Here is a 27,443-nt window from a genome sequence, read left to right as displayed (position 1 = left end):
GGCATGTGCTAATTTCCCTAGGGCTTGTCTTTCAGCTGAAGTATTTGGGTTCAGGAAGGTAGAAAACCTGTTCATAATATATTTTATCTTATTCCCATGTCAGGTTTTTTCCCTTCCCTCTGCTTGTTTTCCTTGAAAGGTCAGTTAACAGAAATGAAGGTAATGAAAAGACAGATCTCATAAATCAGTGTCCCTTCATTGACTTCAGCTGAGCAATGGCTGGTGTACTACATAAGAATCTAGGCAGTAAGGTCATTTTAATGAGACATCATGGGGCACAAGCTGGAGTTTGTAACATTGAAGGAAATCCTAAGAATATGGAAGGCTATAAATAGAAGAGAAATGTTAGTAATGGCTTAGCTGGATAGCTTGACTAAGCAGTGTTTAGGTAGAAAGGGCAAAAGTTTTCACATATTTAAGACACTTATGTCCAAAGTAAGGAGATTGGATAGGAAGATGTTAGCATCTCTTGGGATACTCAGAGTGATAGTAATAAATATTGAAGGCTAAATGAGCAAGCTGTAATCCATCAATTTTTGAAAGAAATTGAAAGCTTGATGTTCTGGCCTGAATTATGTTCTTGTACATTTATTATGTTAAGACCTGAACTCTTTCCCAGATAATTTTGGGTACGATTTCTCAGAGATGCCTGTGCGTTGAAATAGCTGGAAGAACTTTTCTAGAATATGCGTGCACATCGTTCTGGATTTGTTTGGACAAATGCATCAAAGAAACACGCTTTGCACTCCTCGTTGATGAAGGGAGAAATGCAGGATCTTTTTATGGTCCTTGTGTTTGCCTGGGTTTATTCTGCTGGTCTTGGCTTAACCAGGGAGCAAATACATACTCTGGCATGTGGAGGTGATAGAAAGGTTTGAGATTACAAAGATTAAGGATCGTAAAGGCACACAGCACAACACCTTGTCTTCCTTAACTTGCCACTGTGTGTCCACAAGTCGTGTGGCATCACGCGCACTGGTTTGCGTCGTGGCCTGTGGGCTGACACGCGGTCCTACGCCAGCACATCGGTACAGCATCCGTCCAGGCAGCCCAGCCTTCAGTATGCGCCCTCTCACTGTTCTTTACAAGGTTGCAGAGCAGAAGGAGCTTGGCTTTTATCTTCGCTTCACTCACATGACAATGTAACCGTGTGTTGAAGAAATTGTAGTTACTGGGGAAGGAGTATGGAATGATGTTCTTCCATAAATGCCTACGGTAGAGTTTCTTAATGAAACATCCTGCACTGCACGTAGTTACAAGTTACTGAGCTCGCAAGACCAGTCGAATCCAGGCAAGTCTTTTTGGTACCTCAAGTGACTGTCCCAGGATGAAGGGCATGGTTCAGAAATCAGATGTCACTAGACCGCCCCTCATCCACCTCATCAGGAAACCCACCCACCCACAGAGAGAAATGTTTTGAGGAGAAAATCTGTCTCCTAGCTGGCATGAAGTCATTGCTGTGTCCATGAGGATTCACATTCCTGAAACTAAGAATAAATCCGCAGCTGTGGGCAGCCAAGTGGGTTGGGGTGCGTAGCTGCCTCCAAGCGTACCCGCCTGGGAAGAGCCTTTTCACGCGAACCAGATCACAGACATTCTTGCAGCTTGTTCCTTCTCTCTTTCACTCCATGAGTGTGCTAAAGTCACCGAGGTGAGTTGCACCAACACGATCAGGCCTGTCAACAACCTAAACTTGTTGCAGTGAGTCTTATCCGGACTCATTACTTTGGCAATGAGCGTTAGGGCTCTCATGCCTCATAAAAAACTTTTCAGAGTTTCACTGTCAGCATATTTCTGCAGGAGCTTTTCTCACATTGATATCAAGCTCATGCTTTCCTTGGTTGCCCACTTTGCTGACGGCATTCCTACCGTTTTATCACACAGATTCGCTTATAAAATGCAAGAACTGCTAAAGTGCTGACACAGGGGATTGCTTCTGACGAAGACACTGTTATGCTTATTAATTGGACTGTAGGGTCCAGCTTGTGACAGGGTGGTTGGTGCTAGCAGTGGGAGTCTAGGTCGCACCATCCCCCCAGGGTCTTTTGGTCTTTTCCCGCTGACTCCACTCACAACTCGTGACTGCCCATGCTGCGTGCGCAAGGGAAGGATGCGCAACTGCCTTGGAACACCAGAGAGGAGGGTCTCTTGTAGCTGGGCCTGATAATGTGAAAAAGAAAAAAAGAAAAGGAACAGATTGATAAGGGAAATGATAAAAGACATGTGATAGTGAGGAATGAGGTTGGTGGGTGAAAAAGGCAGGAGAAAGGCTGACACTGCACGAAACAGTGCTTGAGAGGGAGACATCAGAAACAGTACTGACTTTAGAGCTTTTTAGCAAATTTTTCTGTGTACAAGTGATTTGACAGTTCAACTGTCAACATTGCTGAAATCCTCAAATAGGTATGTGGGTTATTTAGGGGGATTATTTGCTGCTTCCCCCCACCCCTCACCCCACTTCATCTTCATTCTTATCTGCTGTGGCTTTGGTGAAAAAGTTCTTGGATGATACACAGATTTTAAGAACAGAAGGAGCTGTTACGTTCCAGCTAATTTGAGTCCCTTCTTAACATAAGCCATAGAGCATTACCTGATAATCCCTGCAGCAAGCTTCTGGTTCAGCTGGAGCACAAATTTAGAAAGACATCCAGTCTTTAAATTGAGATGTTACAAACTGGAAAATTCACAAGCCTTTAGATCAGCATGTTTCAATTGTCAACTACTTCACATATATCACATTAATTTCTTTATCTTCAGTTTCCAGTCTCTGCCATCTCATTGTACCATTTTCTGCTAAACAGTAAAGTCCTGTACCATCTGAAATGACACCTGCGTAGAAGAGTATGGAGGTCCTTTAAAAGCTTACCCTTCTCTTGGACAAATTAAATAAATAAAACTTTCTTGCATGGTAAGGTTTACTTAAAAGGTCTCTATCTAATGTTTTGGGGGTTTCTTTTTAAAACTTTTCCAATGTTATTTGCCTTTTTGTTTTTTTAAACATGGACAGGAATTCAGAAAGTATTTTGTTAACTGTTTCCATAATGTGCACATAGAGAAATAACAGCACTTGTTTGTACTCAAATAGGGAGACAATGTAAATTGAGCACTGTCTTATTATTTAAATGGAGTGACAAAGTATTGAACTTCAGAGAAAAAAAAATAACTTAGAACCTAGCAGATACAATGAAATGACAGAGTATTCCAAATACTATCAGTCATAAACTTAGAACCCTTTCTTTGGCATATATTCCTAGTAAATTATAGTAGATTTTTTGTGTATGCACAAAAATTCTGGTTATTTTCATGGTCACAAACCCCCAGAAAATACAGGATCTTGATTTTTATATATATATGTATCTTCAAATGTGTATTTGTGAAGGTCATCTTTGAAAAGCTGGTGAAAGTCTCAGTTCAGAGAAAGCCAAATGGTGTTATTCAATTCTCATCATGGAGTAGTCTAGACAAATAGGCGGCAGAAAGTTAGTGCCCTAAACCATTGTGCCATCTGGTTCCCAATTGCTACTCATTTTAATGGTAATGGATCTGTAATGGATACATGCCAATTTACTACAGCATGAGATCTGAGCCAAGAAACCGATATTATTTCATAAATAATACCCCAGGAATAAACCTTGCATCTTATTTGTAACTGTCTTGAGAACATTTTTCTTTTTAGAGGGAAATGATCTGTGTCTAAGAAAAGTAAGTAGAGAGTTTGGGATTCTGAAAGTGATGATGCTCGGACAGTGCATCCACTCAGATTCCCCCTGAATCCCAGATTTCAGCATGTATGAGAGCAGCTAGCAGGACTATGGCCTAGAAATCCAATTCAGTTTGCATTAGAAACAAAAGCAACATCTTCCTTGGTGTTCGGCAAGGGGAAAATCATGACCTACACGTTCATCACTGAGTCTTCATTGTAAAGGCAGAGATTTTTAATTTCAAAAAGAGGTGGAGAATTTTCATGGAGTGATTTTCTATAAAAGGCTTTCTGTGGAGTGCTTTACAAAAGATGTTCTCTGTTACAGAGCAGAAACTGAGGCATGGGACTCTGATGTGAGTTACCAGTGTCATTCAGGAACAGTTCTCCTGGGGATGAGGCCAGAAATAGAAATCAGGTCTTCCACAGTCCTTTCAGTTGTGTGCAATTGGTGCTTTCATCTAAAATAACATCTATCCTGTTTTCCACTGCAAAAACTCGTGGCCTGCCCATATTGCTGCAATCAGACGGGAAAGTGCCAAGTGAAGGAGCCTTTCAGAAGTGCCCACACAAGCACTTTAAATGGTTTGTGTAGCATTGTACATTAAGCATGAAAATTACTGTTTTTGAAGCGCTCCAAGATTTATTTCAAAATGCAGGCTAGAAGCTAACTATCTCACCAGCAGCACTGAGCTCTCAGAAAACCTGAGTCTCAGAGAATTTTTATTACTTGATTAAAATAAGAGATTTAAGGAATTTGTAATGACATTTAAAAGAAACTCAGGGTGCTTATAGAGAAGAATGTTTATAGGATGTTTTAGTGGTTTGGGATTTTGTCTTTCTCTCTCTTTTTTTTTTTTTTTTTATGTGACTTGCAGGACATTATCCTGTAGACTTTAGACTTTTGCAGACCAGTGCAGGGTTGACTCCATGACAGTAAAACCTCCACTATAAGTAAAGGGCATTTTCCTGTCATTCGGGATTTTTACCAAATGGTAAAACCAACAGTGACGATGGGGTAAAGGCTTCTAGCTGTTTTTTTAAAAATAACTACCATGTTATAGGAGTAAGTATGTCACTAAAAATGCAAGAACTTAATCTAGATTGTGTTGAAACCATAATGAAAATGGGAAGAAAGAGGACAGTAATTCATACTGTGCAGTATGTGTTTGGGCTCAGATCCTACAAAGACTTGTGTAGACACATCCACGTAATATCAAACAAGACCAAGTCAATATCTTGAAATATTTAGGACTGCACATTAAACTCAAATATGGGTCATAAATTCCTTGAGACAGAGGCTGGACTTGTTTAGAGTATCAGTACAATGCCCCAGTAACTTCTAGTGCAAAATAAAGACACTTTTGTTCCCTCTCCAAAGGCCTCGAGTTCAAGTGCTGACAACACAGAGCAAACCAGCCCCCTTAAAGTCAAGGGGAACTTTGCTGCTAACTTCAACAGGGCTTAGACCTGAAATCTGAGAAGCTTTGAAGAAACAAGGACAAATCTTTCAGATGGAGAGAGATGTGGGGGAAAATGTGTTTCCTCTGAGAGATTTGTGCAGCAGCATACATGCAAAACTGAAGCTCTGTGTGCATATATATGCTTTTTTAAGTACCAAACAATCTAGAATGCAAGTTTAACATAGCTCTGTTTATCGTAGCATAGTTGTGGCTCGTTAGCAGTCATGAACTGTTGTTTTATGCAGAGCATTGCAATACTCCCAATTGAGAAGGGGAAAGAGTTGACTGAAAAGATGCCTAAACCTTGCAAAATATTTGGGAGATTAAGTCATTGCTTTGTTCAAAGTGAATGGTATAAGACAAAACGTTACAGACAGTTTTCATTCTGCTGTTTGGGAGCATGAGCGTGGTAAAGCCTGTTGATTTAATTGCTGTGTACTTGCCTACTACTGAGCAGCAGTGTGAGACTGGGGAGTTATCTGCCACCAGATGTCTTGAAGGTTGTTTTTTTTTTAAACAGCTCAAACAGATGTTGGCATAGTTTGATGCAGAAATTATTAGTGAAGTTCTTTGATTCATTATGCAATAGAGAGTTACAATGACCCCTTCTGCCCTTACATTGAGTTTTACCATAGTTTTGAAAATAATGTCTTCTACTAGTTTAAAAATAGTTTCACAATTATCACAGTTTTACAGAAATCCAAGCAGCAAGGCTCTTGAAGAAGAAAAAGAAGTGCTAAAGGGTTGTGGTTGTTGACAGTAGTGACTTCCTCCTTAACTCTATGGATAAAGGGAAGAGCATCATTCATTCACTTCTATACGTGTTATTCACTCCTGTACACTCCTAGGACCCATTAAAAGAGGCAGCATCTTTTGTTAGTTTTATGAGTCATGGTGAAAAAGGGAGAAAAGAAATTCCAGCTCTAATAAAGGAGGGAATGAACAATATTATGCCCCTAAACACATGAAATAACCAGAGAGGAGAAAAGGAGTTGCCTACCATGTTATTCTTTATATTTAATATAAGACATAAGCAAAAACTCTATTTTTTGGTCTCTAAGGAGGGCAGAGATCTAGCAACACTCATTGTTCTGGCTCTTCCTCAGACAAGGTTAGAAGAAGCAGGTAGACTGTTCGGTAACTGTCTCAGCTGTGTCCCAAGTCCCTCTTAATGCTGTTTAATGCTGCAGAAACCAGCATACACTGCTGCTGGCCCTGGGGCAGCAGAGCATAGACTATATATATAGAGAGAGTATAATTCCAGAGAGAAGGACAAGTCTTCAGGCCAAAAGAGACAGTTATGATGTTCTAGTTTTGCATTAGATGGGCAAGGATGGCTTGTTCTCATCAGAGAATGAGCCTAGATTTTTGGCAACCTTTTGGTGGGTGACACTGGTGGAGTGCCAGGCTCTTCTGTATGCATGAGGGAGATGCTTCACATTTATTTTTCACACAACAAGTTGGGCTTTAAGCTCTTGGTAATACTCAGGGGCAGCAAGAGGCCGATGTTGATCTAACAGCCGTCCCCTGCCTCTTCTGAGAAATGGATAGGAGATCTGGGCTGTGGGCTGCCAGCTGGACCACCCTGAATTGAGCATCCCCAAGTAAACATGTACGTCAACCCTATTTCGTGGAGGAAGATGTCTCAGGATCTAGGCTAGAGCTCAGCTCGGAACCATCTATCAAGTCTTAAAAACTGGCAGTGGTAGACAATCCATCTCATCCTATAATATGTTATTCCAGATGTTAATTATCCTCAGTCATGGGGACGGGAGTTGGCTGTTGGGAGATTGTGCCTAGTAGGCCAGTCCTAGCCCCAAGGAAAGTTCCTCCACGACCACGTCAAGTGGTTTGTAAGAATCACAAATGCGCTTGAACGGCCAGACAGCCAGCAGCTGGAACACATTGTTAGCAGCTGCAGAACAGCAACAGCCCATGATATTAACTGCCAAATTCTTTCCGAGTGTTGCCTAATCAGCTAGCTAAGGCTGCTCATGAGCAGAATTGGAGACTAAAGCAGGTAAGTCCTAACACAAAAGCTGTTTGAATAGAAGATACGTACTGAGTTGCTGGATGGTGAAAATAAATTGGATGATAGTCAAGAATTCCTCGTTGTTGTTTTTTAGTAGAAGAATTTGTGGATTACAGATGTGGCAAAAAAATTACCAGTCTAAGCATCTGCATCTAAAGTGAGGCATTACATGTGTTGAGTGAGGTGGATAGCAATGCTTTTCTTTGGTACCATGAATATAGTGATGTTTTTTCCTCCCCTGAAAGCAATGAGAGAAGCTGTGTTATAGGCACTGACCAGAAAGAAAAGATACTAAAATAATTTGCCTAATAGCTTTCATGTAACATTTTGCTTTATGACTTAATTTTCCATTGCTGTCAAGGTATCTTTGTAATATGAGGTTTAAATTAAGTTTGTGTACGGGTGAAGCTCGTTTAAAACCAAACTGCAAGGAACTTTCCTCATTCATCTGGGAGCTTGTATAAGGCAAAGTTGCTGCACACTCCAAAAATCCACGTGGGAGCAGGGTCAGTCTTCCTACTTCAAATCCACTGGACCAGTATGGAAATGGTAAACTATACTACAGCCTTTAGAGTTGTCAGTGTCGATGTTCTCTCTTTTCAAAAAAGTACTGAAACAAATCTTAACGAAAGCCAAATACCTGAGCACTTCTGAAGACCAGGCTTTTGCTTTCCTCCGCATGATGTTTTCTAAGGATATTATAGCTTTGTATTTCTCTTCACTGTATATACCATGTCTTTAAGACTTTAAATAGTATTTTAGATGCATTATTGTTGGTGGGTTCTAATACTGACGTTTGAGATATAATTACTTCCTGTTTTAGACAATTCACCATAAGAGACTGAATTTCTTTATTATATTGATTTCCCTCTGCTAAACCAATTCTGAAGATCTTAAAATAGATTAAATTATCCTTTTTTGCACAGATAGCTGAAGCTTCCTAAACAATATTTGAAATGTGGGCATTTATTTCCAGTGTTCTCTCCAAAACAAAGGTATTTGCATCCCCTCTCAAAAGACTTTGAAAGCTATTTGGTTTTTGTGCTATATTTTTTATGTTAGGGAAAATAGAGCAATGGAAGTGGTTGGTGACAATTTCTCCATCCTTTGTTACTATTATTACCAGAGACCAAAGAAATGGTGGCAGAATTGGGCCATACATTTTCTTGTGCTTGATCCCCAGATGTATTTTCAACTTGGATGAGGCAAATCATGTAGCTGTAATGTTATCTTGTGAAGGAGTCACAAACCTGATGTTCTGGGCATTTGGGCACTGTGAAGATGAACCGCTGTGATCTTAATAATACACCAAGAGTATCTCCTGCTACTGCAGTTTTCAAGGGAAGCAGTTCTAGGATTTTGGCTAATTGCTCCATCAGTAAGTTTGAAGTGTGTTGGGGAGATCCCACTCACTTTGCTCAAATCTAGGGAACTGGCACTTTGTTCAAGCTGGTATATGATAAAATGTAGCAGAGTTGTGAACTGGACTCGGGCTTCCCATAATTTTTTAGTATAAGCTGCAAGAAGGACTAGAAAGCACCGCAATTCACTATTTAGGGTGATGCGGTAGGCAATTCGGTGGCTATGCCAGTGTTTGGGAGTGAGAAAGGCAGGGGCTGCTGTCCTGAAGGATCACAGCTGATCTGAAGAGTGTAAAAGTCACTGGTTACATATTTCAGTTATGTCCAAGTGAAATGCTATGCTGATTTCCATCCAGAAAGAGCAGACTTTTTGTGAAGGACAATCATTGCGTGCCAGCCTCTCTGTCAGCCCTGTTTTGTTTCAGGGAGATGACGTGAAATTTTGCTTCAGCTCACAGATGTCAAACTTGGTGAACTGAAGGAAAAGAAGAAAAAAGCCAAAACCAACTCTTAAGATAAGTTTGGGTTCTGAATGGCTTGGAAGGGAGCAGTGATGTTGAATATTGTGTGGTCTGAGTGGGAGGAAGGGAGGGAGGGAAGGAAAAAGAGCTGGAAGGAAGAAAAGACAGATGGAGCTTTCTGTTTTGTGCACAGTCTGCACGTTACATGGAGAAAGATACCTTAATTCAATAAAACAGGATTATCTTATGAGGTCAGCAGAGCAAAATATAATGAGTTTGTTCAGCTGCACAGGGCTGCTGTGATTGTAATGAGAGCCTCTGGGCACTGCTTTTCTGACAGGCAAGTGATGCTGGCATTGGTGGGCAACTTGAGTTCCTTCTGTCTTGTGTTGAGGAGGAGGGTGTAAGGAATTTCTTGCCAATTTATGTGTGGGTTGCTGTGTCCCCAGGAGAAAACAGGCTGTGAGTTCAGCGTCTCCAAGGCTTCTTTCACCCGTGGTGCCATTACTATGCACCTGAGAATCTAATTCCAAGCTCTAAGTGCAGCAGAAGAGCTGTCCCCTCTGGCTCAGCCCCTGCTTCCCTCTTTCAGAGTCAGCACAAGCAGCATTTCTGTGATGGGGAGCTTTCCTAGCTTTTGCTGTCCCATCTGCAGCAGCACTTTGCTGTTTGAATGCAATTATGTGTGTATGTCTATATGCATTTTGCCTTCACGTTATTAGATGGCAGTAACTAGTTGAGTAGTGGGTGACGGTTAACTTTTCTTGGTGTAGATTCGCAGTACAAGTAAGGAATCCGCTTTCAGGGATTGGTGCAAACGGTGGTTATCAAAATTTGCCCTGGCGCGCTCAAGTCAAAATAGCAAAATAGGACAGGTTGGCTGTAAGCAACTCTAAAGAGCATCCCTGGAGCTTAAGAAATCCATTTCTCTCTGCATTGGCTATGGCAGGGATACATGGTCAGATGAACCCCCCTCACTGGACTGACTTTGTTGTTAGTTATGTGGCCCTGCACTCAGATTTTGGCACCGGTGGATAGCATCTGCACTGTGTGGAAATGTTTTGGCAATTAAGGGCCCATTAAATTTGGCTTGTTCCCTTGTTCCATCCTTCTTACGATGTCCAAGGGGAAGATTCATAACTGAAATATTTAACATCTATTAAAAAACAAAAGGGGTGTCTTGATTTTGCTGAGTCTGGGGTCTGTTTTTCTCTGCACTAAAGATCCCTTGGACCGTGAAAGTTCAAGGGAACCGTAAAACTTGTTCACAGAAAAAAGTATATCAAAAGTGCTTCTATATCATGTATAGTTTTATTATCATTGGGGTCACTGGTGGTGAGTTTAACTAAACTGATGAAATCAAATTAACAAGGAAATAACAGGGCTGGTGCCTTTATCCACAGTCATCTTTACCTTTTCTTTCACTTGTTTGTCTTGGCAAGACTTCTCCAATGAGATATGAAGCTATCGGTTGCCCTTTCTTAAACTGTGTATCAGTCAGGTCTCCAGATAAAAGATGTCAGTTGGACAGATGGAAACGGTAAAACAATGGATCTCTTAGAAACACTCCTTTGTGTAATGTTGTCCTTCCTTTCCTTTTATTTGCTTATTAAGTACTGTGATCCATATATTGATGGGGTTTGTGACCACTGTTATATATGTATCTATGGGCCTCATGGGCTTTTCATAAAGTCATTGCTGCAGTGCTCTTCTCTAAGAAATATAAATATTCTTGTCTAAAGGTAGATGCTGTCACATGGTGTCAAACTGACTTGCCAGAGTTTTCCTGAGGAAAGTATGACAAAGAGCAGGTTGGATCCCAGCACAGCACCCAGGCTGCTGCATTCATCCTTCCTCTTTGCGCTCCTTAGAAAGTTCCAAACCCAAGGGGGAAAGTATCTTTTGATTAGGGGTTGAGCACATCCGCAATAGGTGCAGCAGTAATGACAGTAGCAACATGTGGTGGTAGTTTAGCAAATTGTTAATGAATGCAACCATTAGGGAAAAAGTAAATGCAGTTTTCAGAATCTCATAAAGGAACAATTAGGAAGTATTCACCTGTCAGTCCAAGTTTTACTTTACAGTTTGTTTAAATTACAATTGTTAAGGGAACTCTTAAGCAGAAAGAAAGTAAATGGTATGTGGAACACCTAAACCACTGATCACAGCTGATGGATACAGAGTGAGTTCTTAAAAAACATGAGGTTTGCTAGATACACAGAACCTTGAGCACTGGGATTTCATCCATAGTGTGCTGCCTGTGTCCTGGTGTATTTTATTGCAAATATAGGTACCACAGCAGGATAAATTGTAAAAAGTAGACTTGGTATATATATATATATATATATATATATATGTATATATATATGTATGTATAGTGGATATCTGCTTAATAATATACCTTTCAGTCCTGCGGAACTAAATCCTGCTATCATGGAATTCAGTGGCACTTTTACCATTTGTTTTGTCCTGGAATCAGGTAATTATTTTTTTACCTATAGAGAATTTAGCAAAGTATTTTCTAAATAAGAATACATACTAAAACCAAAAAAAGTCGGTGCTGACCCATGGCAAGCAGCAATCAGTTCTTAAGCAGATGGTTTTAAAAGGGGTGAGGTATCAAATATGCAGCAGTTCATCTTGGGACTTGTTCTTTTCAATATGTCAAATAATGAATGACAAGGAAGGCAGTGTAAACACCAGGTTAATCAAATCCTCAGACGATATTGAACCAGAAAGGATTTTATATTTCAGAGTAGATGGAGAGAAATTTCTTAATGATCTGGAAAATTTCAGGAGGTGGATGGAAGAAAAGGAAGATGAGTTGGAATAGGCAGAAGTGTGAGTTCACCGAGAGAAATTATCATCATCAAAGAAGAAACAGTGTGTGGGGTGGGGGAAATGTTAGGATCATACTTAGCACTCCGTAACAGCCTTTTCTCTGTGTATATCAGAGTATTAGATATATTAAATGTAGAGTTCCTGGTCTTGTGGAGGGGAGGTCTGAGAAGGTGTTGCTTCCTGCTCTCACCAAAACCAGGAGCATTTCTGAAGGTGTAAGAAGCATTCTGGAAATGACAGTGGATCAGCATGAGGGAGATGGGATTAAAAGGCCTGACTTCTTTTCCTCTCTTAACTGATTAAAACCGGCATTTCGAGGTCAGACCTGAGGCACAGTCCTGTGAGCTGCATTTCACAGTGGCAGTGATCAGCTTGGCTGGCGTGGAGCTGCAGGACACTGGTTTTGTGCAAGAAACCTCACAATGCAAGATTTGCTGGATGTCTCTAGAGTGACAAGACCAGTCACACACCGTGGGGTTTCTCTGTTTGGACACTGAGCAACTTCAGGGCGGGCTGGTCAAATGAACTGGTATTGGACCTACAGGAGAAGCTCCTTTGGCTTAGCCCCTGACTGTGTTCCAGATGTATTCTGCTGTGATGTCCAGCCTCTGTTCTCTACAGTGCCTTATAGTCATCTTGCCCTACAGCAGTGTTTCATACCCAGTGGGGTGTCAGCCTCAGGATGTTTGTGAAAAGTAAGGATAGGAAAGGTTACGAGAGGAATTATATATCTGAGTTATTTAAACACCAGTCCCCTCTCTCTGTCTCTCATGAAATCACTTGCTCATCTGTCTTGTGCAGGGTCACCTGTTCTCTAAGCTTCTTAAAACTCATAGAAATATTAAAATTAAGACTCCTCCTGTTGTCATGGATATTCTTACGGCATATAGAAAGGTAAGAGCTTGAAGCCATTTAAAAATTAGGGGGATGAAAAATTATTTTCAATAACCTAAGAGGGCTGTACAGAGGCATCTTTGTATGTCTAGAGTGGTAGTAATAATGACAGTACCACTTATGAATAATAATGCCATTATATAGAGCCTTGGCAGGACAGAAATTTGAACACTGCAGACAATAATTGGCCGTTCACTGCAAAAAACTGAACTTAAAATAAGAAGTTGGAGCATATTCAGAGAAAAACAATGAAGAGGTCATGATGGTCAGGGCTGCACTGAGCTCACCTACGATGTAATGCAGTATATTCTCTGGTAGCTTGATAAGCTTCTGCCCATGAATCTGTATGCAGACTCAACTATAGGCTTATGATGACATCATGAATTCTTTGTCCAGGGTGGGTGATCTCATCCTTAATCTGCCATTTTACTGCAACTGTGTGTGGTTCACTCTAACGCTCGGCAGGTATTCTTCCTTTCCGTGTCAGCCTTGCCAGTTTTCTATATCCCTTTCCAGATAAGAGACTGTCTGACTAAGGAAATGAACTTGTCTGACCATCACTGAACATCTGGAAGCCATCTGAAGTTGCCTTATCATTATCTTGCAGAACTCCCTCCTCAGGTGTCAGAGCACTATTTAGAGAATTTCTTTCTAGACTTCCTGGTGGTCAAGTCCAAGCAAAGATATTTTACAGCCCCCACCCCCCAAGACCAGCAATTACTTGCTTTATGAAACCTCCCTGAAGGAAACCTACTCCTGTAGGCACATTCACTGGCCTGTGTAGAATGTGAGGCTCATGGAGAGTGTCTTTCCTTAAAGGAAGTGTAGCTGTGAGAGACATTTCCTTACAAAGAGAGTTTTCCAGAGAAAAGATGGGCTTGTGACTGGACTATGTCGTTTTGCTGATCCAGAGCACACCCTAAGACAGAAAAGAGTCAGGAGTGAGGCATGGCAAATGTTTCTCGGAGGTTTATTAAATTTTTGGTAGCATAGTTGTACTTAGGTTTACTATATATTAGGGATGACATTTTATTTTATTGCAGGAATTCATTCCATCTGCAGAATTTGTTGTGAAATTTGTCCTTTTTCTTCTTCTTTTTTTTTTTTTTTTTCCCTCCATCTTACTCTCTTCATTTTGAATTCTTCATCTCTACTTAATCTAGTCCAAAGAGCCTGAGTGGGCTGCCTTTGGAGGGGATCGTGATATGCCTGGCTTTGCCTTCAGATTGATTTGCTGCCAACTTTATCTTCCAGCACTCTCTACAGCTGCTTCTCTCCTCTCCTTTTGTCTCTGCAGATACCTACCTAGGTTTTTAATTTCTGCACTTGTCATCCTTGGGATTTGTCAGTAGGTGCCAATTTTTCTTTCCGCGGCCCTAAGGTGTATTAAAGCTTGACCAGGAAAGTCTACTGGCAGTGTGGATGTCTAGTTAGAGTGGTCTTCTTTTCCCCCCCTGCATACTCTATCAAAAAATGTATTTTGACCTTTGGTATAATAGGCCCCCTGAGTATATTTCTAAGTGCAAAGCAGCTGCCAGGAGTGGAAGACTACTACATCTGCTATATGTACTAACTGTCGGGTTTTCCTGAGCCCTAAACTCCCATGTAGACTTTTCACTTAAACTGAAAATACCCAAACCCTGGCTGAAGGACCTGCATTGGACCCTCCAGTGCTAGTTAATATGTAATAATTAGGGGTGTAAAAAACTTGAATCAGCATCTGAAATCTGCAATCCAGTTGCATCAGTATGCTTTGTTATGCTTCGGGTGCTTCAGGAATCCCATAATACCCTGAGATACTGATGCTGCAGCTATTTCCACTGATGTGGGGACATGGGATGTCCTGTCTTAGTGACTACAATTTACCAAGGGAGGAAGAGGGCTCACTAGTATCAGCACTGCTTGTGAGAAAGACCCATGCCGTCTGTTAGATGGCAACTCTGAGATGACCACCAAAGTAAGCAGTATAGGCAAGAAAAAGCTTCCTGCAAATAATGAAAGAGGCCAAAGGTCAAATATGAAAGTGGATTGCTCTAAAGTAGAAATACTGTTTGCAGTGAGATGGGCAGTGAATGAGTTGTGGAGAAAAACATGGTGAACCCAGTCAACCTGATTGTGATTGCTGGTCTGCAGCATCTTACTGTTTGATGTAACAACTGAATTTTCAATTCAAGCTGCAGTAGGTGGCGCAGGCATTACAAATACTCTTTATTTTACTTTATTAGCTGAGGCAAAATAGGCAGGAGACAAGTTTACAGAGAGGCAAGGCACTTCACAAAATAGATACTGTTATTGTGAGGAGACAAGTGGAAAATTTGATTTCTTGTTACAGTAAAATTAAATCATGTGTAATCTTTAATCAAAGGTATACATTGTGGAAGCATTTTATAAAAATGACAGTAAAAAGGCTGCCATGGAGAAGAACTAATACAACACTAATTAAGAATATTGACCCAGGAATTTGGTACAGAAAGTAAGTATACTTTCAGAGAATAAAGTTGTCTGAATACATAATTGTACTTGATTATAGTTCTTATAGTAGTTTTGCAAACCTTTTTAATGAAGTCAGTGAATAATCTAAATTGTTGCTTCTCTCACATGATAGTGAGAAATACGGGTTCTTCATAAATACACTGGGCAATATTTATAGGATTTTATTCAATTCTGAGGAAAACTAACTTGATTTGAGAGATTGCCTTCTAGGAGTCCTGAACGAGGAAGAGCAGTGCTTGTAAGGCTGTCCATCAGTTGTGCAAGTCTGTTTTCTATTGCCTTCCATGGAAGTTCTGTCTCCAAACTTTTTCAAAATTTTCATTCATAGTTTTGACGTTCTTTTCTCCTCTTCTACCAGCCCCCTCACTCCTCTGTTAGAAGTCCAGCTCCCCATAGGTAGCCGTACAACTGCTGCTGCTGTAGTGTTCCCTCCTACTACAACGGGATCTTCTTTTCCTTGAAAATGCACTGTGTCTCAAAGAAAAACATGGATCTCAGTTCGGGGTTTAGAGAACGAACCTTATCCATGAAAATGCAGTTACGTGCTCTGCTTTTCCACTTTCTTGCCCTTATCATGCCTTCAACATATTTTGTCTTGCTAAGAGTGTTATGGAAATGGAAATTCTTCCATCATCTCTGGGCCCCTGAGTTGAAGAACAGGTGATTTCATTTTGTTTTGCCCAGCCAGGGAGAAATAAATTGAACTGAGATGTTCTAAAACCAATGCATTTTCTAGAATTTTAAAAATAATTATAATTTGGCATGTTTCTATGAGAAGAAGATCTGGTCCTAATTGGTTCTATAGGTTTTTGAGCTATCTACGTTGTTACAGTTGGATGTTTCAGTAACTGATAAAGGAAGCAACTTCTGTAGAAGGAAGGTTCTGCAAGCTCTAGTATATATTTCATTTGAAGTTTAAAGGAAAAACAGTGAATAATCAATTAGAAATTAAACTCAAGCTGTTAAAAAAGGAGAGGATGCCTAATGATATCTGAATTAGAATCATAACACTTTGCAGTCTTGTGCAAAATAGTATATAAAGTTAATTGGACCCGCTGGGTTTTGCAGGCTTACTTGTCTGAGGGGCTGCTGTTTTCTGTAATGAAGCCATCATCCTTCACAATGTCAGGAGAACACATGGGAATCTCTGATCTCACATGCCAGATGTCACATTTTGTTACACTTTTAAACCTTGAAAGCCATTGTAGTTTCGGAAATCCATACAAACGAAGGATGATGTGCTGTGTTTGGTGGTGGTTCTTCGTCTGTTAAAGGCTGTTGGTACTGAATTTCTGTCAATAATCACAAGCCCTCTGGAAAAATATTATTAATTGAGGCTTAAATAATGACATAAAGTGTCATATGTTGACTTCAAAAGATGAAGCGGTTGTCTTGGTTTCTGCTGCAGAAGATACTTGAAAATCTTTGATAGTATTAAGTGCAGCTTCTTTGAAAAACAAAATCATGTAATTTGTAGCTAGATTTTTACTGAAAACTGTGAATCGAGCCTTGGACTCCAAGGTGGCCTGGAACACTTCTGCAGTCAGTTCTGTTTTCTGCAAGCCTTCCTTCTGCAAGATTCCTTCTGATACAAGGTTCCAAATTGGATGGTTTCCAGTGATTCTTTGCTTACCTGTATTATCTTAGTGCCCTGGAGAAACAGTCACACATCAGGAAGCCATCCCAATATGCACAGTCACACAACAGAGAGACTGTCTTGGCCCAACCAACTTTTACTAGAAGAACAAGAGAAAACAGGTGGATTCAATCAGCAAAATTCAGGGAAACCATGAGAGTGTACTGGGCAGAATATGACTGAGCGAGGGTGAGCCCATCGGCAGCCTAACTACTGTCAACTTCTGGTTCATTGGGTTTTTTTAGATATTAGAGGAAAGAGGAGTCTTGAGAAGGAAATTGAAAGGAGATGATGAAATAGCTCTGCAGATTTTCCTCCCAGGCATGAAGGTCAGTGTGGGAGGAAGATGAAGGCACTTGTTTGAATATTGATCATGTGGGGGTGGAGGCTGGTATTGTGAGTTATCAGAGGGAGGTGATAGCATCTCTCTGGTGCATAAGAGTTACAGCAGAAGAACAGCATAAGGAGACTGTGTCAGCCATCAGACAGCTGGTTCCTTGGAGTTCTTAGGCTGTATCTATCATGGCAGTACTGAGCTGTGGTTTTGGTAGGACAAGTTACAGAGAAGAACAAACATGAGAGGAGGGCTGTTAGTTGATTTTATTGTGATTTTGGAGAACTTTATCCAAAACCTATTGAGGTCAATGACATGGGCTTTTCATAGGTAATCGTGATGGGGATTCAGCTCCAGCTGAAGACATCTAAATGTAGGTGTCTGTGTGTGAGTTAGATGTCAAAGCTCCAGTTATCTCAGTGGATATCTAGGTCTGGATTCAGGTCCCTCAGGCTCAGTGTCCAGTGCCACTTCAGTTCTGCTTGGCCTTCAGCTGCCATTCCAGAGGGATGGATCTCTAAGGTCCTATAGAATTGAATGTCTACGGTCAGTAGACATAGGCTGTAGACACAGGCAATTCATCACACCCTGAATCTCTCTCTAGGCTCTATTAACTGTACTGACTGCATCTTCTGAGTGCATCGGGGGCCTACTCAGTATGCTTACACAAAGATACCTACACATGGGCCTTAGTAACAAACTGAATACTGCTCCAAGGATATAAAATCTCGTGCTGCTGTTGACATTGTTACGAGTTTAGTCACAAACTTCAGTCAGACTAGGACTTCACTTTCTGTGCAAAGATCAGCTTGATCAGCTTGCAAATGCTTATACTTGCTTAAATAAAATTTCCTTCAGACTTTTGAATAAACTCCCCTATCCATCTGTTATTCCACTAATATCCCAGGTAATGACTCACAGTAGCTCCCAAAGAGCCTGGAAAACAATATCAGCATTTACAGTTGGATAGTGAAGTACAATATAAACATTAAACTTTTCTAAGGGCACCTACACCCTGAAGTAGAGCACAGCACTGAGGTCCAAGTCAGACAGAGGTGTGAGCAGGTGTCTCCGTACATCACTATGCAGTTCCTTATGGAAGGTAATAACTTGGATCTCAAAAGCAGTACAACTGCCTGTGTCCCTGAGACAGTGTCCCTTGGTTTAGGGACAGCCCCATGTTAATTGCAGTTGCGTTGCCCAGCGCTGGAACAAATTTTCTTGGTGCTTGCTGGGATATTGCTGTACTGCTGTACTGTGGAACGTGGTTGTGCTTCAAATAGAAAAAAATGTTCACCAGCTATCTGTAAGATGCATTGTAATAATGTGCTCTGTTATTTCTTGTGATATATTCGGTTTGGAGGAGCTTTGTTTCTGTTTATGAGCAAAGAAATTTTGCCGGAATAACAGAGCACTCCTAAGACTGGAAATGAATACATGTGAAAAGAACAACTTGTTATTTGAATAAGTTTGCCTGAAGGGGGAATTTCTGAATTTTCAGTATAATTCCATTCCCTTCCTTCATGATAATTAAATTAAGGCTGGGGGATAGGAGAGCATAGTATGGTGGTGTGATGTATGTGGGGCACAACTAAAGAAACAAAAAGTGATCTTAACCCCCTTGGCTTGTCTGTCTTTTTATTGACCTCTGTGCAATTTCATTTGCAATAATGAACTGCTTTTATGCAAAACTTTTCAGCACTACCAAATGAAAGGAACTTGTTGACAGGAAGCGAAAGCTGCATGATCTCTGCAAGAGTCCGTGACTGAATCGCTGCTCTGTTCATCACCGTGCTCTTTGATATGGCATCAGGAAGTTTCTTTCTTCCACTGACTTGAATAAAAGAAGGATCAATTCTTAAATGACCACTTCCATTAAGACATCAGCCCTACCTTTATTTTAGTTATAAATTATCCCCATAGCAAAACAGGATTAAATACTGTATGTTTATAGCATCCAACAATATCGTCCAGGGAGATCATATTATCCTTGGAATCAGTCTTTTCAGGCAGTCTTGTGGAGTGGGTTAATGCAGTAGCAATATTTCTCCAACTTTTTCCCCATTTCTCTTTCTCACACTTGGAAGTGGTGACTTCTGGCTGTTCTGTGCTGGACCACATGCAGACGCAGCAGGAAGCTCTTGGCTTCTCTGACTGCATTTGCTGTCCAAACAACTGCTCCTCGCTCCCTCGGAGGAAGACACAGTGGGCAGACAGAAATATTTTGAAGGCCAGATGGGGCTAATGGCCCACAAATCAGAGCAATCTGACCAAAATACATACTTAATTGAAGGTTGTTTCTTGAATTTCTGGCATGGAATTATGCACCATGCTTGACTGGTTTGCGGTGACCAGATCTAGTTTTGCATGTTTCAACTCCTGATCATGTCAATGGTATTCAGTGGTGCTCAGACTTTCCAGGAATTACTTAGTCCCTTCTGAGATCAGACATACATAAATACATACTTCAGACAATCCTCAAGTAGGCTTAAGTGCAATTCTGCTAAGTGGCACCCCTACTATATATGACTATTGCCTCCTCCACTTTGGTAGTTTCTGGAAAATCTGCTTTGCTAGTTTGCTTTTGCTTTGTCTTCTTGTGTTTTTCCCCAAAAATGTCGGCTTTAAGTTTGTATCTCCAAATGAAAGTTAGTGCTGCTTGTGCAGAATGCAAGGAATTTCCCTCAGGCCTGTGCTTATGCCCCTCATACCTTCAGGAGTGATTCTCCAGATTTCACCAGCTAGGCAGGTAACACATGTATAAGAGGTATGCCAGGAATGACAGTGGACTTCTGTTGCTGGTCTTCATTATCCAGTTTTGTTTGTTTTTTTTTTTTCTTTTTGCCCTACACTGATATCCCAAAATCAGATCTGTTGAGGTATACATCTGAGACCCATCACATTTGTGTACTTCTCTCAAAATGTCCTCTGGACCAGATTAATTTCAAAGTAATGACCTGCTTCTCTGGATTTCCTCTGTTGCCTATTTAAATAAGAGATGCTCCTTTACCTCCTCAGTCAAATGACAGTGCAACATTTAGAAAATCTATTAAAGCAGCTGGTTCTGCACTCTGCATCAGAAGTGTTATAATTTCATTAGTGGAAAATACATCCTTGTTAAGCAAATGGGCTATAAAGTGTTGTGTAACAGGAAACATTTAATGGCAAGATACTTAAAGATCTGTTTATATTGTATGCGCCTGTCTGGTTAAGCTTTTCTTGGCCCCATTGTGCAAAAGAATTTATCTGTCCTAAGTAAGGAGTGAATTTATTTTTCTAGCATTCTCATCATGCTGGAACTAGCATACCTGATGTTGAAAAGCTTTGAGATTCTCCAAGAGGACATTTGTAAAATACTGTAGTGACTCCAGAATATAAAGACAGAAATAAGAATAAATGTATCTAGGGTACAGATTGCTTAGTTATGAATATCAGTGATGAATTTTGGTTACTTAGAAACATCTACTGCCAGCACTTCCAATGCCTTATGATGATGGCTGTGGCTGGCCTAGTGTCTTCTCCCTTTCTTTCCAGGTAGGACACCAAGATCCAAGAAAGGCCTTTATAAGACAGGGCATAGTTAAGGATCAGTCTGTTTGCCTCCAGACCCATCAAAAAGTAGGGTACTTAGCTGCTGTTTAGAGAAAACACTGTAGAAGAAGAAGCCTAACATATGAGGCATCAAGATGTCAGCAACAGCAGAGGTATGGAAGAAATTTCCTAGAAGGGATCGTATTTGCCAAAGACACCCAGGCAAGATGTTGTCTTGACTGGTAAGATGCCAAGGGTCAGACCACAAAACTAACACAAGTTGGATCAGACTGAGATCCTAAGTTATGGCTAAGCTCCAGCCCTCAAAAGGAAAGAATCAGATGAGAGTTGGAAGACTTTGTCTGGGAAAAGAGATGTCTCCTCTGCCTTTAATTCTCTGGCTGATGTTGTAAAGAAGCTCATGCTCTTTCATTAGACATAGAGTATGCATAGCTTAGTTGTGTAATAGTACCAGTACGTGTATGTATAAAACTAGTATATGTTGGAGCTTTTTTGTGGACTCGGGCCAAAGGTTGATCTCGGTCAGCCGAGCTGTGAGCAAATACCCAGTCACTGAGCTGCCGAACACAGCGCTGGTCCCACCACACTTCACTTTATTCACCAGTCACCTAAAATTTGGTGATTCAGTGAGGCACTCATGCACAGAATAGACCTTGACTAAATGTACTGCTCAAGTTCTCTTTATAATAGTTTCTAGAAATGAATCTATTACTGAAGTAAGATATGTAGTTGGTATATCTTGGTAGTAGAGATATTAAAGCCCGTAAATTTTGAGCTATCTAGGGATGACATTGGTCAGACTTTGAGAATTGTAGGAAAGATCTGGAGGTCAAACTTCTGAAGGTACCTTAAAGCTCATTTTTAAATTATAGTCAACTGACTTTCCATCAGTATCTGAAATACTCAAAATGGTTTGGAAACGGGACTTAGTCTCCTAAATGATCTTTAAAAACAGATGGGCAAAACTGTTATAAGAATGAGAGGTGTGAGTCAAAAGAGGTCAACTCAGAGATTTTTCTCCCTCTTCAGAACTCCTGTACAACTGGGGTAGATCATATTCCCAAGGATCATACTCCCAAGGAGTAGACAGATGTTGATTTGTTCCTCTTGCACATCACAGGATGGAGATGTGTCACCTCTTATTTATTCCTTGGAGCCTGTTCAAGAGCATTATGAGAAGCCAGGAAAAACAGGGTTTTTTTAATCCTTTGTACAACTCAGCTGTTAATGATGTTCAAGAGAAGAACCTCCTAGTCAGGCGTAGCCAAACTCTTTTTCTCCCTGTGTATGACCCACCAAGTTGTTGCTGTTTCCAATGCAGCACTTCCATTGCCCTCTAATACCAGACACAAAGGGCAATCATAATTAAGTCACCTCCACTTGTTTGATTAAAAAATAGTTTGTCTAATCATGCAATGTGCCAAGAGATTTTATATAACAGTTTTTCATACCACCTGTACATTGGTTTCTTTCCACATAAAGCTTTCCAGGAAAACGATTTGCACATTCTGCATCCCAAGACTAATAAAAAATTGAAACAAATTATTTGTAGAGTTTTCATTCCAGCTCACTTTTCCTCTCTCTGATTGTAGCAGCTTGCTCTAAAAGTTTTCTTTTTGCTTTTTCTGCAGACTGTATGTGGATGGACCTTTTGGAAGTCCCTTTGAGGAATCCTTGAACTACGAGGTCAGCCTCTGCGTGGCTGGAGGTATTGGAGTTACACCATTCGCATCAGTACTCAACACACTGCTGTGAGTAAACTTAGGCCTTTTAAAGCAATTTCCTCCCAATTTATCATAGCAGTGCATATCAGAAAAACTTTCAGAGTATTTAAAAACTTCCATTGGCACAACATAAGTGAATGATCTGTTGGAAGGAGGTAGGGGACTGGGATGTGCCATGAAGAGCATAAATCATCTCATAGAGGCTTTGTAAACCAAAGAGTTGTGGCAGACTTGTGCTGTTAATGCACCAGAGCTAGGACAGCGTCACTAGCCTTTATATCCTGCCACCAGCCTGGCCTGTGATTAATGTAGTCACAGCCCTTCAGCAGGTCTTGTTCCTCTAGTCCCAGCTTAGATGAGGCTATGGACCGTGATAGTGAGCTTTTCAGAGTCAGGAAGTTGTGACAGTCTTTCTGCTGGAAATGCAGGGCCAGCTCTCCTGGTCTGTCTGTAAATGTGTAAGATTAAGGTTTTAAAGCAAAGAGATCAGCTTGGATTCAGATAGCATTTGAGTGTTTAATTCCATTTGAAAAGTTTATATTGTAGGTATGCTTTTTTTTTCCTTTTCTTGTTTGTTTCTCTCTTTTCCTTCTTCTTTTTTTTTTTTTTTTTTAATTTATTTAAAGCCTTTGCCATTCTATTCAGACCAGACAAACCTTTTACCTCTTGTTTCTCTGGCACACTGGCAAAGAAGTTAACGTGGCTCCCACCAAATCTTACGCTGTGTGAGATAGGCTTGCTTTTATGATTGCTATTGATGTTTTGTGATTGGTTTGTTGGTGTTTTTTTCTCAAGTATTGAGTAAGAGCTCCAGTCAGGTTAAGCACCTTTGTTTCATAGGCACTGTATAAAGAGCCAACCAAACCAGCAAACCTTTTCTGAAGTGCTTGAAAGGCTAGCTGGCTTTGCAAGGGTTTCACAATGCACAGCTGAAGCGTTTGTTCTAAGACGAACATGCCAATGGCCAACTCTTAACTCAAAGGTGAAGTTAAAGCCTGGAATTTAGATGCTGTGCATGTTCTTCTGTCATTGATCTGGGCTGGACCTGACAGTGCTGTTTCTGAAAATTGTGAGTCCCACCTGTTGCATAGTGCTGCAGCCCTCAAAGACCACCTTGGGCTCCCTCATTGTCTTTTCCTGAGAGTGTATTGATCATCATCTCCAAAAGAGGGTAAATTTTTGCTGAAATCTGGGGCCTAGGTAGGTAAGATGACCATTTTCCTTGTCATGGATTATCCTTGGCAATGTTTAGCAAAAATGACACAAGCCATAATGATGGGCCAGCAGCAGGTAATGAGGTGTTTGCCTCTACCAGTGTGTTATCAGAGGCTGTAGGAACTTGCACAGACATTGCCATAGAGTGTTAGCATATACTTTTGCAATGTCCATTTATCTGGATAAAGCCATAAATTGGCCTCCAAGCAGCCAATCCCCTAACCTGCTTTTGTAGCTTATCTTCCCCTTCTGCACTGTACAATACACAGGGGAAACATTCTGTGAATCTGGGAGAAAGTAACAGTCTTAGCCTGCTTCCCTTTTCAGTATTTAAATATCAACAAAGCTCTGGTTTAGTGGATGATCTGCCTGTTGTCTTTGCCCTGGCTTACAAGCAGGAATTGACAGGTGCGATATGTGCAAACTGCCTTATGATGCCAGCGCTGCGGAGCAGCAGGGCCGGTCCTGTTGTGTCAAGGACATGCAGGTCGGGGGGAGATCAGACCCCTGTCAGCATAGTCATTTGTTTCCTGTTGTATGTACACAATTTAAGTCCTGGTCCTGCTCTTCCCTCCACTCAGCTGTTGAACACTATGCCCTATTTTTAAGAAAATATAACTTAATATTAAGGAAGGCTAGTAGCTTTCAGGTAGAAGGGTCTGTAAATAGTGGCTGTTATTATGGACAGTGGTAACGCAGAAACACACAAGTGTTACATGCATGTGGCATGTGGGTTTGGTTGGGAGGGGGGATTGCACCTTTGCTGCATGGTCAGTCCTGTTGGAGATGACCCAAGCGTATGCGTCTGAGGTGCTATTTTAAATCTATCCTTGTCTTGTTTCATGAAGTCTTGCAGCCAAGTCTCTTTTCTAGCTGCAATGTTTCATCACCGAGAGTTGTGTTTTGTAACTGAACTACAACACTTCCATACAAAATGCCTTCCATGTTTCTCCTCCTTTGTTCTTTTTATGGTGAAAGGCACTTACTCTCCCTGCTATTGCTCATGGTTATCTTGTCGCATCTGACCAGACTGTGACCCTTCCTAAGGGCTTGTCTTAGTATGAGCAGTCAGAAAAAGATGGAGGGAATTCTGCTCTGCAGGTCAGCAGTTTACAAATAAAGAAGCTGAGATCAAGGCTTGAAAGACACTGTACTCCTCAGTCTTAAAGCACTTTTTTTCTCTCTGTGGGGAGTTTACACGAAAGGTGAGTTCTCAGCCTCTACGTGCTGCTGAGAGTATTTCCATCCTTCTTCTCTGGCTGACAGCGGAGGTTACGAGTAGGGGGAGGGAAGACAGCTGTTGGAGCCATCACCAATTTAGATTTACTAATACTATACCCTTGCTGGATATGCTGACCACACTAGAGTTTGACGTAATGCACAGTGGGTAAGGGGAGGTGTATCATGAAACTTTTCAACTGGGGTTGGGTCCTGGGACTAGCGTTTGAAGTTGTCAGGATATGGCTGGCCTTCTCTATCTGAAAATTATTTCAGAAGGAAACAATCTGCACTGACCATTTCAGTGGTCAGAACAACAGAAACCAACATTGGACAGCTCAGAGGATACTTCCTGGATATTTGTGCTTTATGTGCACTCATTAATCATCAAGATCTTTTTCACCTCTGTTGTCTTTCCCAGTTCATTCCAATCCTTCCTTTGTGCTGTATTTGTGTTTCATTTGAATTAGAAATCTGACACGCGAGTCCTGTTTTTCTAAATGTAATGCCAGAATCTGCCCATGACTACACTTCATCCACCAGCATTTTCTGAGGACTGTAATACATCACACAGTTCCCTAACACAATAGAGCTCTGATTTGATTTGGTCTTCGTGATTTTACTACAGTATTAATTATAATCAACCAGAACTTTTCACATATAAAGGCAGAATTAAGTCCTGACATTATTGCATTTGTCAATATTTTCCTATTACGGGTCACGTCATAAGCCTGATAAATAATTGGCATAATGCACTTAGAATTTGTGCTTTACTTTGAAATAGAAGTTTGACGATGCATGAATCCATATTTGCTGCCCAAATCTTCTGTATAGCTGACAACTTCCTAAAGTGAAAAAAGTATCTGTGAAGGGTGTTAGCTCTGTGCAAGAGATTTAATATTCTCAGGATCATCCTAATAGGCTGCGTTGGTCATTTCAGTGTCTGATGTATCGTAGGGTGAACAACAACTTAGCAGTTAGCTTCTAATGGAAATTCACATTTCCACAAATATATATAAAGCTTCTTAATTAATGTTTTCTTTTTATATTATAATTTTTAATTTCCCAAACATTTTATTTTCAAGTGATGGCTGGAAATGCTACAAGCTCAGAAGACTCTACTTCATTTGGGTGTGCAGGGACATCGAATCTTTCCGCTGGTTTGCAGATCTGCTGTGTATGTTGCATAACAAGGTAATGGGGTGTTGTTGAAGGGATACTGACAACTTAATAAATGCAAGGTATGTCCCCACCGTGCAACTGGCATGCTATCGAGAAAGGCAGCTTTGCTCAAAACAAGCAAGCTCCAGCAGTACTTCTGCTTGTGCTACCTGACCCAGACTCCGTTTATTCTTGGAGTTGCGCAAAACGGTTCAAGTATCTGTCACCAGTATTTTACTGCACAGTGTTGCCATGTACCGGTAGTCTGGACACTTATCTGTGAGATTTATGAGATGTAAAAAGAATGTGCAGGCTGGGGGACCTGAGTGTGAGTGGCCTTTAGCCATTTGGCTAGTAGACAGATCAAGAAGGGATGGGGGTTTAAAATTTCAGGTGGATTTTAAGGGCAGTGTAGCTTCCTAAAATAATATTTTGTACACAGCTTGATGTGCAACATCCTGGAGTTCACAAAGGGGTGCTATGCAGGTGTGTCTTCTTCATTTAGAAGGTTACTTCACCGATGCTGAAACCCATATCCCTCAGCACACAGTAGGCACAAGTGAATTTACACCACCATTAAGAGAAGGGATATTATTTCATTAGCTGTTTTTTATCATCCTCCCAGCTTTGGCAGGAGAATCGACCAGACTATATAAATATCCAGCTGTACCTCAGTCAAACAGATGGAATACAGGTATGTGGCTAAACACTGTTTGTAAACTGAGCTAGACCTTGGAGTAGTAGACGATGCAAACTTGTCAGTCAAAGGCAGAAGGGAATTACTGCAGATGGTAAAAACAGGAAATGAGGCCATAAACTCAACTGATTGATTCATTACTAGGGCAAGAGAGCAAGTCCATCCCCACAGCCTGAAGAGAATGTAGTCTAGTAGCCTTAACTTGATTAGATGTGGGCAGAAATCCATATCTTCCTTTTCTAGGAAAGAGGTCCTTCCAGGCCAGGCCACGGACCAGACAGTTGGCTGTGTTTGATGGGAAATCTGCATCATTTCTGGGCTAAGAGTCAAAACAGAATAGTTCTAGGAGCTTGCAGCTGAAATCTTCTTTTCAAATAAATATTTTGAGAGAAACCGGCTATTTTTAAAACTTTTGGATTTCTTTGCCTCAGATATAGACAAAAGTTACAAATTTCTTGGTGACTGAGACTGGAAATTATACTGAACTGTTGATTGTCATGTATTGCCAAGCCCAAAGCTGGGCTAATTCCCCAACTCTTGGCATCTCCTGTAGCTATTTATGCTTACGATCTTCATTTTACATTATCTAGCACATGAGCCTAGTCCTGATTCTTCACCCTGCTGTGTCTGGAAGCTTTCTATTGACTGCAGCGGACCCAGA

At 40.9% G+C, this 27,443-nt stretch overlaps 1 protein-coding gene across 1 annotated transcript in view; it reads left to right on the top strand.

Moving 5' to 3' along the window:
* The window catches only part of NOX4 (NADPH oxidase 4), a 117,496-nt gene that overhangs the window by 71,444 nt on the left and 18,609 nt on the right, over window positions 1-27,443 (top strand). Inside the window, exons 14-16 of the mRNA XM_056329241.1 lie at window positions 22,399-22,518; window positions 26,010-26,118; window positions 26,711-26,779. Coding sequence (XP_056185216.1) covers window positions 22,399-22,518; window positions 26,010-26,118; window positions 26,711-26,779 — 298 coding nt within the window. The remainder of the gene's footprint in view (window positions 1-22,398; window positions 22,519-26,009; window positions 26,119-26,710; window positions 26,780-27,443) is intronic.

This window comes from Falco biarmicus, chromosome 2, assembly GCF_023638135.1.
Source record: "Falco biarmicus isolate bFalBia1 chromosome 2, bFalBia1.pri, whole genome shotgun sequence".
In the NCBI taxonomy this organism is placed as follows: Eukaryota; Metazoa; Chordata; class Aves; order Falconiformes; family Falconidae; genus Falco; species Falco biarmicus.
This window is presented reverse-complemented; position numbering and strand designations above follow the sequence as displayed.